Here is a 12982-nt window from a genome sequence, read left to right as displayed (position 1 = left end):
TGTATACTCCCTCAATTTCGATTCTACCTCCAAAAGTGAAACACCTCACCGTTGCTTGGGCTAAACTCCATCAGCCACCTATTTCTCTGCCCATTTCTGCAGCTGATCTATATCCTGCTGTTTCTTCTGACACCCTTCCTTGCTGCCTACAACTCCTCCGATAATGATTCCACAACTATTTCTTGTTTTAACGAAACTGTTGATTGGTACAAGAGTGATCTCTCCTACTCTTCAAGTACTATCATTAGATCATTTACATCTACCCAAGGGGCTCAATGTATCAGTCAAGAGACAGTATCATTCAGCTATACCACCACACCTTGAGTGATTCCTCAGCAATTGCTTATTAGAAAGCTTCCACCCTCATAAATTAAGAATCTGGATTCTAGTCTTTCAAAACAAATCGCAATTAAATACTTATGGAATTCTGTCGAGCACACCACTCCCATACAGACATACCATTAGAAAATATTTGTCACTTCAAACGTAGTACAACACAATATTCAGTCTTCCCTCATCAAAAGGAAGACTGCAATTTTGCAACAAAGAAGGTGGAGAATATTTGGCACACTGTAGTTGCTCATTGAAAAGGAGCTACCCAAATACTCCCACTTGCCAGCACCAGGTTTGTCACTGTGCAGGCAATGGCACTTCAAATACATCCTACTAATTCTCAATGCAGTGAAGGGTTGTGCCTTTATCACCTTTTCAGACAGCGATCTCCAAGTCTCATCGCCCTTTGGGGGAAAGGTTTTCCTCGTATCTCCTGAAATCTCAATTTAAATCTATCCCCCTTGCTTCTTGATATCCCTGCTATTGAGATAGCACCTTCATTAAGTCAGCACTCAACATGTTTAAAACAAACTCATCACATGCAATTTCTTCTCAGAGCCAAATTTTTCAAGTCCTGGCAAGACCTTTACAAATCTCCTCTGCGTCACTACCAGTGCATCACAACTTTTCTGGAATTCCGTGTCCAGAACAGTACTCCGAATTCAAGCAAGACACTGCATACAGACCTCATATCACTTCCCTGCAGGCCTCATCTAAAATTATGTGGTTATTGTTTGTGAGTGGGTACATTCAGAGGCACTCCGGTGTATACAAGTCCTTTATTAGCAGATCATTGGCAGTACAAATGCTGGCTACCATTACCTCCAACCCTCGGGATAGTTTCCTAACTAACACCAGGATAACGCAGGATAAAACCCCGCCTGGATTATGGATCGGATGCACAACAGTAAAACCAGACATGGATCTACATCCCCCTTCTTAAGCATAAGCCCCCAAACTAGATAAGAGTTATATAAAGCCACTACAATGTGAAAACAAACTATAGCTACTGACATCCTAATATAAGGGATGAAAACAGCAACTACGACAAACGCTAAGCAGAGGAGGATACAAATTGAGTACGATAAATGAAAGGGAACGGTAAGGACTGTAATTAATCAGTCCATAATAAGTGTCTAGCCACAGTCTTGGTACTTGGGATTGGGCTCACAGACCTGTCCTGCACGAGTACGATACAGGCCCTCCACCATACCCATTGTAGGTGGCAGCACCGTAGGTGGTGGTTCAAACGGCACTGGTCTCGCAACAGCCTTTTGCACAGGAGACTGCACCGGTGACGTCACGGATGACTGTATAGGTGATTTTATGGGTGATTCCATCACCGGCACCAGCGACTCCTTTGTTGGTATAAAGACCAGCTTGCAGTCTGCCGATGCCTGGCCTCCATCGGTCTGTAACCTGCCATCTGCAACCTCCGTGTAGCCATGCGGACGCAGCTGAGATGGCACCGGCTCATTCACCGGTAGAAGGTGTTTTCTGTTCCGCTGGTAGGTTCCTCCTTCCGATTGGACAAGATAGGACCGTGGCTCCTGGCAGGTCCCACTAACTACGCCCAGACGATCATGACCTTTCTGGGTCTGCAGACGAACCATCTGACCCTCCGACAAAGGCTGTCGTAATACACCTTCTGGATCTGCCGTTTATGTTGCAGCTGAGCCTGAACAGATTGGGGCTCGTGAACACGGGGCTGCAGCAGGTGTCTTGCAACAGGAAGGGTGGTACGAGTTTGTCTGGACATCAAACGTTGGGCCGGCGAACCCAACACCGGGTCACACGAAACGTTACGGAAATTGAGGAGGTCCGGGAATACATCGGACCCGGCTCTTCTGGATCTCTCCATGACCTGTTTGGCATTACGGACAGCCCTCTCGGCTAGCCCGTTCGACTGTGGATACTCCGGGCTGCTGGTGATGTGTTTAAAATCCCAGCGCGTAGCAAAGTCCTTGAAATACTGACTGGTAAATTGACCGGCATTATCCGACATGAGGGTGTGAGGAGACCCATGGACCGAGAAATGTCTTGCCAGTTTTTGAATTATCGCCGCTGAGGAAATTGTGCGGAGCAAATCGATCTCAAACCACCCGGAATAGAAATCCACCAGGACCAGATATTGATTGCCATGCCACTCAAAAATGTCAGTGGCCACAGAGGACCAGGGTAAATCAGGAACCGGGTGCAGCAAAAGCGGTTCCATTTGCTGAAGCGGGGCCAAGCTGTTACATACTGCACATGATTGCACCCTCCGGTGCAGGTAGTCAGATATAGCAGGCCAGAAAAACATACTTTTCACTTGCTGAACTGTTGCCTCAGCGCCAGGGTGGCCCCTATGTATTGCGTCAAAGTACTGCTGCCGTAGTGAGGCAGGGATCACCGCTTTGTGGCCTTTCATAATGACCCCGTTCTCGATAACCAGCTCACCTCTAATGGGAAAGTACGGCTGTACAGAGAGTGGTAACATATGCAACTTGCCCGGCCAACCGTGTCGAATGACGAACGCGAGCGACTGCAAAGTATCGTCCTCCGCCGTGTGTGCCACTAACATGTCCAGACAAGACGAGGGAAGATGATCGACCATCATTACGTCAAAACAATCCTTCTCGGCAGCATGCTCGTTATAGGTTTTCCTGGGCACACGGGACAGGGTGTCGTATTTTTGGAGACGCAGCAGCAGCATCCGTTGCAGTCTCGCTGGGGCAGCATGGAGTGGTTTGTTCAGTATGGAAATCAGTGGTTGGTGATCAGTCTCCACAATGGCAATCTTGCCGAAAATGTAGTCATTGAACTTTTCGCACGCAAAGACAACCGCCAACAGTTCTTTCTCGATTTGTGCGTAGCGTGTCTCCGCGTCTGTCATGGTCCTTGATGCATAAGCAATGGGCTGGCCATCCTGCAGGCACGCAGCGCCAAGGCCATACTGGGATGCATCGCAGGTCAGCGTAACTGGTCGATTGACGTCAAAATATGCTAGGGTGGGAGGACACGACATCAGGTGTCTGAGAGTGTCAAAAGCTCGCTGTTGTTGCTCATGCCACGTCCATGCAATGTCTTGGTGAATAAGCTGTCGCAGTGGAGTTCGCTAAAGTGAGGAATAAACTTGCCAAGATAGTTCACCATGCCCAGGAACCTCTGCAGGCTGGTGACGTCAGTCGGTACCACCATTTCACTGATGGCTGCTGTCTTCTCAGGATCAGCCTTGAGGCCCTCACTGGTGAAAACATGTCCCACATAGTTCACCTTGTTGACAAGGAACCTGCACTTGTTGGGGTTGTGTTTTAAATGTACCTCCCTGGCACGATTGAGTACCTTCCTTAAGTTAATATCGTGCTCTTGCACGTCCTTACCCACCATGATAATGTCATCGACAACAATCGCACAGGGGTATCTGTCGAAGAGCTGCTCCATAGAGCGTTGAATCACTTCACTGGCCGCGTTAATCCCGAATGGCAACCGCAAGAAGAGATGATTTGTGGTCATGGGGAATTTGCCAGAACGAGGTCTTGGCGTCGAGAACGGAGAACACTGTCGCCTTGCCCATGTGTGCGGCCACCTCCTCCACGGTGCGCATCGGGTGATGAGGTCGCTTGAGTGCAGTGTTTAAATCCCTCGGGTTGATGCATATACTGGATCAGGCTTCCGAAAAGATTCAGCCATGGTTAGAGACGTCAAAAGTCTTGAGGAAACAAATGGTGGTGACTCAAAAAGCTAAATTAATCCCACTTCTGACACCATGTTTGTGAGTGGGTACATTCAGAGGCACTCCGGTGTATACAAATCCTTTATTAACAGATCATTGGCAGTACAGATGCTGGCTACCGTTACCTTCAGCCCTCAGGATAGTCTCCTAACTAACACCAGGATAATGCAGGATAACGCAGTACAAAACCCGGCCTGGATTAAGGACCGGATGCACAACAGTAAAACCAGACATGGATCTAGTTATAACTGCTCCAACTTATTAAGTGCTCCAACAAACACAAATATCCCAGACAGCTTCAAGGCAACTATCTAGTGGCTGTGACAATCATCATGAAGTGCTTCAAGAGGCTAGTTATGATGCACTTTTACTCATCATACCCAGACAATCTTAATCCATGCCTACAGTTTGCCTACAGTCGTAAAAGGCGTAAATATCACCAACAATTTGTCCTGAACCAACCATCTTGAAGCTACAGGCAAGAGAGCAGACCAACACCTCTACTTCCTCAAAAGACTAAGGAAGTTTGGCATATCTCCAATGAATCTTATAAACTTCTATACATGCATTGTAGAAAGCCTACTGCTGGGTTGCATCACAGCTTAGTTTGGCAACAACTCTGACCAAGACAGAAAGAAATTGCAGAGAATTGTGGATGTAGCTCACTCCATCACACAGACCCGCCCCGATCCACATTTTCGCCCGCCAATGTCCACTGCACCCTGGACTCAATCTACGTTTCATGCTGCCCTGGGAAAGCAGCCAAACATAAGCAAGAACCCTTTTCACCCTAGTAATTTCCTCTCCACACCTATCAAGTAGAGATACAAAAGCATGAAAGCACAGCCCACCAGATTCAGGAATAACTTCTTCTCCGGTGTTATCAGAGCTCTGAATAGTCCTCACATAAACTAGGATGTCATCCCGATCTACCAACCTACTTCATTGCAAACCTTGGAATTGTTCTCAGCAACTATTCACTGCTATTGTTATAATACTACATTCTGCACTCTGGTATTTTTCTCTTTGCACTGTGGTACCTGTATGTGGCTTTATTTTACTCATGTATCATATGTTTTGACCGATTGGCTTGCAAACAAAGCTTTTCACTGTGTCTCAGTACGCATGACATTAATAAAGCATTACCAATACCAAGAGGAATAGGACAGATAGAACTAAGAAATATTACTCATAGCTCCTTCTGTAATAATCCAGATGAACACTTTCAAGTGAAAATATTATTTATGGGCTTTCAAAATCAGAATATTTTTCCCTTCTTACTGACAACTTAAAGCAAAGTAGCCAGTACAGGTTGAACTTTAGACAGAACTTTTCGTCATCTTTTCTCATGGCTCTCTTAGCACACAACAAAAGCTTTTTGCTGTACCTCGGTACACACGACAATAAACTAAAACTGACCCTCTTGCCCAGGGGCCAATACTTTTATTTTCCCTTGCAAATATGATGAATCTTACAGCATGTCATGTTAAAAGGCAAGTTGTTAATACAATACAGCAATGATAGTCTAGTGAAATAACTACTGCAGAAACAACATGTTCCAAATGGAACTTACTTTTTCAATCCTTTTCTGTGGTTAAGCTATAGTTAACATTAAGCAACAAACTCAACAACATAAATAATATGGTTTAAATGGATTACAAAGCTCCAATCCCATCAACAATTTCAAATGACTCTATAGATCACAAGATTTACACTTACTTCTTTAGCCATCACGCCCTCAGAATTGGTTATTGTTTACAATCTTCTCGAAACTATCATGTGCAAGTCCGTTTTGGTTACACTGTCACAGGATTAGACTGAACATCAAGCGTCAAATGTTAAGTTTCTCATATCTTCTTGCAGAGTTGGGAGTTATATTCACTGCTCGATGCAAGTGTTGGTTTAAAGAATGACCGACATTTACAAACAACAGAGAACCACTCATTTCTCTTCTGTTAATTCAGCTGTGACGAGTCTGCATTAATTCACTCCATTGGCATGCCCGTTAACTAACATGGCTACTTCAGCCACTTCTAAACCTTTCTGTGCCAAGTCACTCCTGCCATTGTTTGCCTAACGCTGTCTTTTCTCCCTCTGCTTCTAATCTACTACTCCTGTTAATCCTAAAATACTTTTGGTAAAAAGGAACTGTGCAGTTTTCAGAAAAGAAGCACAATGCCGAGATTCAAATTAATATTAAAATTAAGCGAGTTGAATTGAATATGGACAAAGTAAATTTGCAAGTAAAGTTCTGCTCCATTTTAACTTAAAAAAATATTTTTAAACAGAAAAAATGGCAAAATGGCAAAAGACCAAAAGCAAAATCTTAAAGCAATAAAACTAGAATATATCAGCATGCTGATTAACCTGCTGTATAAGTATACAAATTAAACCAATAAACTACCTTCCATCACCCAGACACCAAATTTAGACACAAAGATATTTCGTCAACAACAGAAACAATTGGACAGGTGACAACTCAAGCAACAACTTGGCCATCATAACCACACTATGACATCCATCACTCAACATCCCATATGTAGGAAGGAACTGTAGATACCAGTTTAAACTGAAGATAGACACAAAAAGCTGGAATAACTCAGCGGGACAGGCAGCATCTCTGGAGAGAAGGAATGGGTAACGTTTCGGGTCGGAACCCTTCTTCAACATACCGAGCCCCTTCAGAACCACCACCATCACACCGCACATGGGTTTCCCTGTGTTGTGCCAAAGGCACGATCAACCAATTGGAGAGGCCAGCTCAGCATACAAAAGGGAGTCACCTTGCAAATCTTCAACATCAATTCTGTACTCAATGAAGCCACATGTTACATGTTCAAGAATACCTGCTGACGGTTCAGTAGCAGCACTGTTGAACAAGTTGGCCTCGTCCTGAAGAATGTAGCTACAGAGTAGGGCAGTGGCAGATGATGAAAGAACCAATATTGGAAGAAAGCTACTCAAACCTTGCATTTGTGACTGGTCATGAGATTAAAACATCTGATATTATTGGAAGGAACAATTGCCTTACAATCTTTATGGGGACGAAGGTCCATGTTTACTTTGAAGACTATCTCCATTATGTGGTCTGGTGTTACATCTGTGCTAAATAGGATAAGTTCAGGGCAGATCTAACAAGATAGATAAATGAAAGACATTGCCGGGTATGAAATTATATTCTTGTATAATCTTTATTCTCATTGCCTCAGATGATCCCGCAATACACCATTATCATATAAAGTCATACAGAATGATAACAGGCCCCTTGCACCAACTTTTCCATGCTGACCAAGAAGCTCCATCTAAGCTAGTCCCATTTATCTGCATTTGGCCCATATCCCTCTAAACCTTTCCAATCCATGTAGCTGTCCAAGTGTCTTTTTAATTGCTTAACTACTTCCTCTGGCAGCTTGTTCCATATACCCACCCGAGTGAAAAAGCTGCCCCTCAGATTTCTATTAAATCTTGCCCCTCATGTTCTTGCTAAATCGTGCCCCTCTCACCTTAAACCAATGTCTTCTCACTTTTTATTCACCTACCCTGTGTAAAAGACTCTGTGCATTCACCCTATCAATTCTCCTCATGATTTTATACACCTCCATAAGATTACCCTTGAACCTCCTGCAGTCCAAGAAGTAAAGTCCCAACCTGTCCAAAATCTCCCTTTAGCTCAGACCCTCGAGTCCTGGCAACATCCTTGTATATCTTCTCTTCACTCTTTCAAGTTTAATGACATCCTTCCTATAACAGGGTGACCAAAACTGAACATGGTACTCAAATGTGGCCTTGCCGATATATCGTACAATTGTAATACAATGTCCCAACTGCTATACTCAATACCCTGACTGATAAAGGCTAATGTACCAAAAGCCTTCTTTACACCGTATCTACCTGTGACATCATTTTCATGGAACTATTTACCTGTATAACTAGATTCATCTGCTCTATTATGCTCCCCAAGGCCATACCATTCATTGTGAAGGTCCTGCCCTGATTTGACCTCAAAATGCAACACCTCACATTTACCTGTATTAAACTCCATTAACCATTCCTCAGCTCAGTTGCCCAGCTGATCCAAGATCCTGCTGTAATTTTTGATAACCATCTTCACTGTCTACAATGCCACCTACTTTTGTGTCATCTCTAATCTTACTAATGATGCCTTGTATATTCTCATCCAAATCATTGATATGAAGCGCAAACAGCAATGGGCCCAGCACTGGTCCCCAGGCACACCACTTATCACAAGCTTGTAGTCTGAAAAATACCCTTCCACCTCTGCTTCCTTCCATTAAGCCAATTCTGTATCCAGTTAGCTAGCTCCCCCTAAATCCCATGCGATCTCACCTTTCACTGCAGCTTACCATTAAAAACAATGAAAGTTCTTGCTGAAATCGATATAGACAATGTCTGTGGCCTTGCCCATATAAATCAGGTCAGGGAGCTACATTAGTTAGCTGAAGAGTGTCCAAGACAAACCTATTTGAAAAAGTCAGCCCACAGATCACAGCCATGATCACAGCCCACATCCAATAGAGAAGGCAATAGAAGGGAGACAGCATAAATGATCAGAGCCCAAGGATCAGATTAATGCTCTGCACACCTGCAAATCCAGACATGCCACTTGTGCTGGATAACCAAGAACTTGAAGAAGGCGTTTGGTATGCTTGCCTTTATAAATCAGAGCATCGAGTATAGAAGTTGGGATGTAATGTTAAAATTGTACAGGGCATTGGTGAGGCCGAATCTGGAGTAGGGTGTGCAGTTCTGGTCGCCAAATTATAGGAAGGATGTCGACAAAATGGAGAGGGTACAGAGGAGATTTACTAGAATGTTGCCTGGGTTTCAGCACTTAGGCTACAGAGAGAGGTTGAACAGGTTGGGTCTTTATTCTTTGGAGCGTAGAAGGTTGAGGGGGGACTTGATAGAGGTTTTTTAAATTTTGAGAGGGACGGACAGAGTTGACGTGGGTAGGCTTTTCCCTTTGAGAGTGGGGAAGATTCCAACAAGGGGACATAGCTTCAGAATTGAGGGACAAAAGTTTAGGGGTAACATGAGGGGTAACTTCTTTACTCAGAGGGTGGTGGCTGTATGGAATGGGCTTCCGGTGGAAGTGGTGGAGGCTGGCTCGTTTTTATTATTTAAGAGTAAATTGGATAGGTATATGGATAAGAGGGGATTAGAGGGTTATGGTCTGGGTGCAGGTAGATGAGACTAGGTCAGGGAGAGTGGTCGGCGTGGACTGGTAGGGCCGGACAGGCCTGTTTCCATGCTGTAGTTGTTATATGGTTATATGGTTAACTGTTGAGAAATATCATCTCAGAAAATTACATTCAGCAACCAACTTCTGCAAGCCTTGTAAATGATCTATTGTCCCCATCATCACAGAAGACAGTTCCCAGCCATCTTACTTGGTCCAGATTATTAATTATAGAAAACATTGAATGCAAATGTTTTGCCCTACAGCAAGTATTATGGCCTGGCAATTTTACTGCACATGGCTACAGAATACTTTATTATCTAAGGAACTGTGAATAGAGCTGAAAACTGTGCAATAATTAACAAGCATCTTCCCTTCCAAAACTTCCAATACTATAAAGGAAGGCAGACCACTGATAAAACAGCTGAGTATGTTTGAGCCCATTGCCATTTTGAACTCATACTTCAATACCCTGGCACTGAAATGATTGACCTCTTTGTCCTCAATTTTATTGAAGTCACGCCAATTGCCTTCATCTCCGAATTCCACTTGAAAACATTTGCAACTATACATCCTGCCCTTGGAATGCAAGACAATCAAATCCAAACAATTATCATCCCCTCATCAGAATGTGGCCATCAGGTCAATATTCCCTACTCAGTACTCACAATAGGTTTTTGTCAGGTCTTACCTCAGCCTTGCGCAAAATATGGACAGAACAGTTGCATTCTGAAGACAAGGATGACTATTCTTGAAATAAAATTCACAATAAAATTGAATGAGAATCTGAGAAAATCCTCCACTGGCAAGAATCATGTTGAACACGAAAGAAAATAGGTTATTTGGTGATCGATCATCTCAGCCTCAAGGTATTGAACAAAATGTACCAAAGGAAATTGCCCTAGATCCAAGTATCTCCTAATGCTTCAAGACCTTCCCTCTTGTCTCTCATATGAATGTGCATTTATTCAGTTTCATTCACAACTCCTTAGATCACAAGGTGGTTTGTAGCCGTATGCAACAAGACATGAATAACACAAATGCACACTCGCCTAATTGCCCGTTTGAATAATTCACCTTCTAAGAATTTATACAACAGATTGAATAATCTGTCGTTGAAAGACCAAATAAATTGGATGCTAAACATAAATATTCAGGGGGGTTTTCGCAGTTATATTTTTTGATCATTATCAATGTAACCATGTCAAACAAATAAAATCTTATGAGCCACATAAGAAATAAAAAACTTGTTATACCAATAAGAGCTTCTCAAATTCATACATCAATCGTTGTTTTTTGTTAAATCACCAATCTTAATTTATAGGCTTGTTGCTAAAACCTGGCAAGTAACATCTGCACCACACAAGCATCAAACAACAACTATCTTCAATAATAGGCTGTGTGATATGTCTCCTTGACTACCATAGTTGATAACGATACCAAGTGCATGACTTCTTGATGAAATTGCCACCTGCAATTTCCCCAAGTCATACAGTCTAACAAGAAAATATGTCACACCTTCATTACTCCAATAAAAACCTTACAACTCCCTAACAAATCTTTGTAAGTATCTTCACCAAACACCACAGAAATTCCTAAATGACGGCTCATCATCACCTTCGCAAGGGTAATTAGCCATGACCAATAAATCCTACATACCTAGTGACACCCTTATTGAATGAATATATAAAAATACACAATTTAATGAATATTTATAATAGAAAACCTATTCAATTGTTTCCTTAACTTGGAAAATCTCTCCAAGGTACTTTTACACCCCAAACAGAGCATTACAGAAAATGAGCTAATACATGGTCAAGAGTTTGAAGTGAGGGAGGAGGAAGATTTAAAGTAAAATCTTCACTTTCTAATTATTCTTAACTTGAAACTCTGACATTGATACAGCAGATTAAGTGCCTCGCTAAACATAAACATGCAGGCTTTTCTTTGCAGTTTTTCCAGCCGATTGCCCATTGTGACTCTTGATAGGCATTTTAAATCTTTTATGTCACACAAATTAAAAACTCATCGTACAGACAAAAAAACTTCCCACATTCACTGTTGGATTTATTCTAATCACAAGTTATAATTGCTTTCCTTCTGTTGATCCGTGTGCACACGACTGTTGAGCAGTGCACTTCCTTTCATTAGAAAACCTTCCCACAGTTTATTTCACAACGGACAAATCCTGTGGATCACCGTGTACAATCCCTTCAAATCCATCATTACACCGTGCCGTGGCATTCCCCACACCTGGATCTTAATGCCACTGAACCTGCTCAGATCTCCAGACCCTTGCACATCCCACTGCTAGTCCTCGTGTCCCTCTTGGCTCTTTGGACTACTCGGACCCCAACGTCCACATTCAGGTTTCCATCATCGTCGCTTCCCACACCACTATTTCATCCCAGGCTCCAGTCGCAGGTGGACTCACCCCTGACAGGTGGACTCACTCGTAAAGTCCTGCGGCTCCGAGGCTCCTATGACTCCCTCCCTCCCTCCACTGACCATTCCAAGTCCGAGCTCACACACGCCTTCCAGTCACTGCACACTCCCCCTCCTCACCCACCCCATCCTTGCAGCCGCTCACCATTGTGATGGACCCAAGCAGGTTTGAGCAGCTTCATGCTGGGCCGCGGTACCTGGGACTCAAGCACCACCCTCTTGGTCTCGGTGTCACTGTCCCTGTCCCAAGGCGACCCGGCCTCTCGCTCCGCTCCGCCGGAAGGGAGCAACACACTCAACGCTCCCCAGAAACTCCGGTGCCCCCGGCACAACGGCTCGGGAAAAGAATCAAGGTCAAAACAACCGTTCCGAGCACTAAATAAACCCCCAAAAGTTAGATTTGGTGCATAATTTTCAAACTCATCCGTGGCTGATATAACTAATTTTAATTTAGAATAATGGAAAGGTCTGTGACCATCAAATGCTTCGGCAAACCGAAATCTCTAGCCTATTATTTGGTTATAACTTGGTGAGCATCCAACAATATCAACCATATCACCAATGCCCTGTTTTTGTCACGACGGATAAGTGTTCGACCAACTGCAGCCTACAATAGATTCTACATTTATATTCTTTTTAAAAAATGATTTGCCATTAACTCAGGATATTCAGGGGGCATTAAGCCAAACAAGTAATTTTGGAGTGCATCCATAATATAGAAAATACAACTTCTCTGAGTGAGTGCATGACAAGATCTGGCGCAGATTATCTGAATTAGTGGGTTTGGTCAGGTGGTAAATACCGCTATCGCAATGTGAACCAAGCTCCCTTATTGTCTGGAAATGTGTAAGTTCATCTGAAAAGTTTAATGTCTCATTGAAATATATTTATTCCAAAAGTGCAACACTCCTGAATGAAGCCCAACTTACATATTTTGTTCAATTCATTTAACGTTGTCATTCAGTGATGCATACACTGAAAAGCCATATTGGCAGTTGGAAGATTATGTGAACGAGGTAAATTATTCACTACAATGAATGACTTCGTGGTATAAAGAAAATAGACATAGAAAGGAGGTAACTGTTGCCTCGGGGTGATGAAACTATATTAGTGTCATTACAAGAGGTTGCAATGACACTAATAAAATAGGGAGTAAACTTGTTCGGATGATAGTGTTTTACGATTGTAGAATTTCTGTTACTTCCCAGCACTCTTTAAATATTCGTTCTTTCTTAATGAAAGCTCCAACATAATTGTCCGTTGCTATCCTTCAAACAGTTTAGCAAGTT

The 12982-nt window shown here is 43.1% G+C and overlaps 1 protein-coding gene across 1 annotated transcript in view; it reads right to left on the bottom strand.

The window, feature by feature from the left end:
* Window positions 1-11953, bottom strand: part of hira (histone cell cycle regulator a) — a 76050-nt gene extending 64097 nt beyond the window's left edge. Inside the window, exon 1 of the mRNA XM_078421223.1 lies at window positions 11839-11953. Coding sequence (XP_078277349.1) covers window positions 11839-11875 — 37 coding nt within the window. The 5' untranslated portion in view covers window positions 11876-11953. The remainder of the gene's footprint in view (window positions 1-11838) is intronic.
* Window positions 11954-12982: the final 1029 nt, after the last annotated feature.

The sequence above is a fragment of the Rhinoraja longicauda genome, chromosome 25, assembly GCF_053455715.1.
Source record: "Rhinoraja longicauda isolate Sanriku21f chromosome 25, sRhiLon1.1, whole genome shotgun sequence".
Classification (NCBI taxonomy): Eukaryota; Metazoa; Chordata; class Chondrichthyes; order Rajiformes; family Arhynchobatidae; genus Rhinoraja; species Rhinoraja longicauda.
This window is presented reverse-complemented; position numbering and strand designations above follow the sequence as displayed.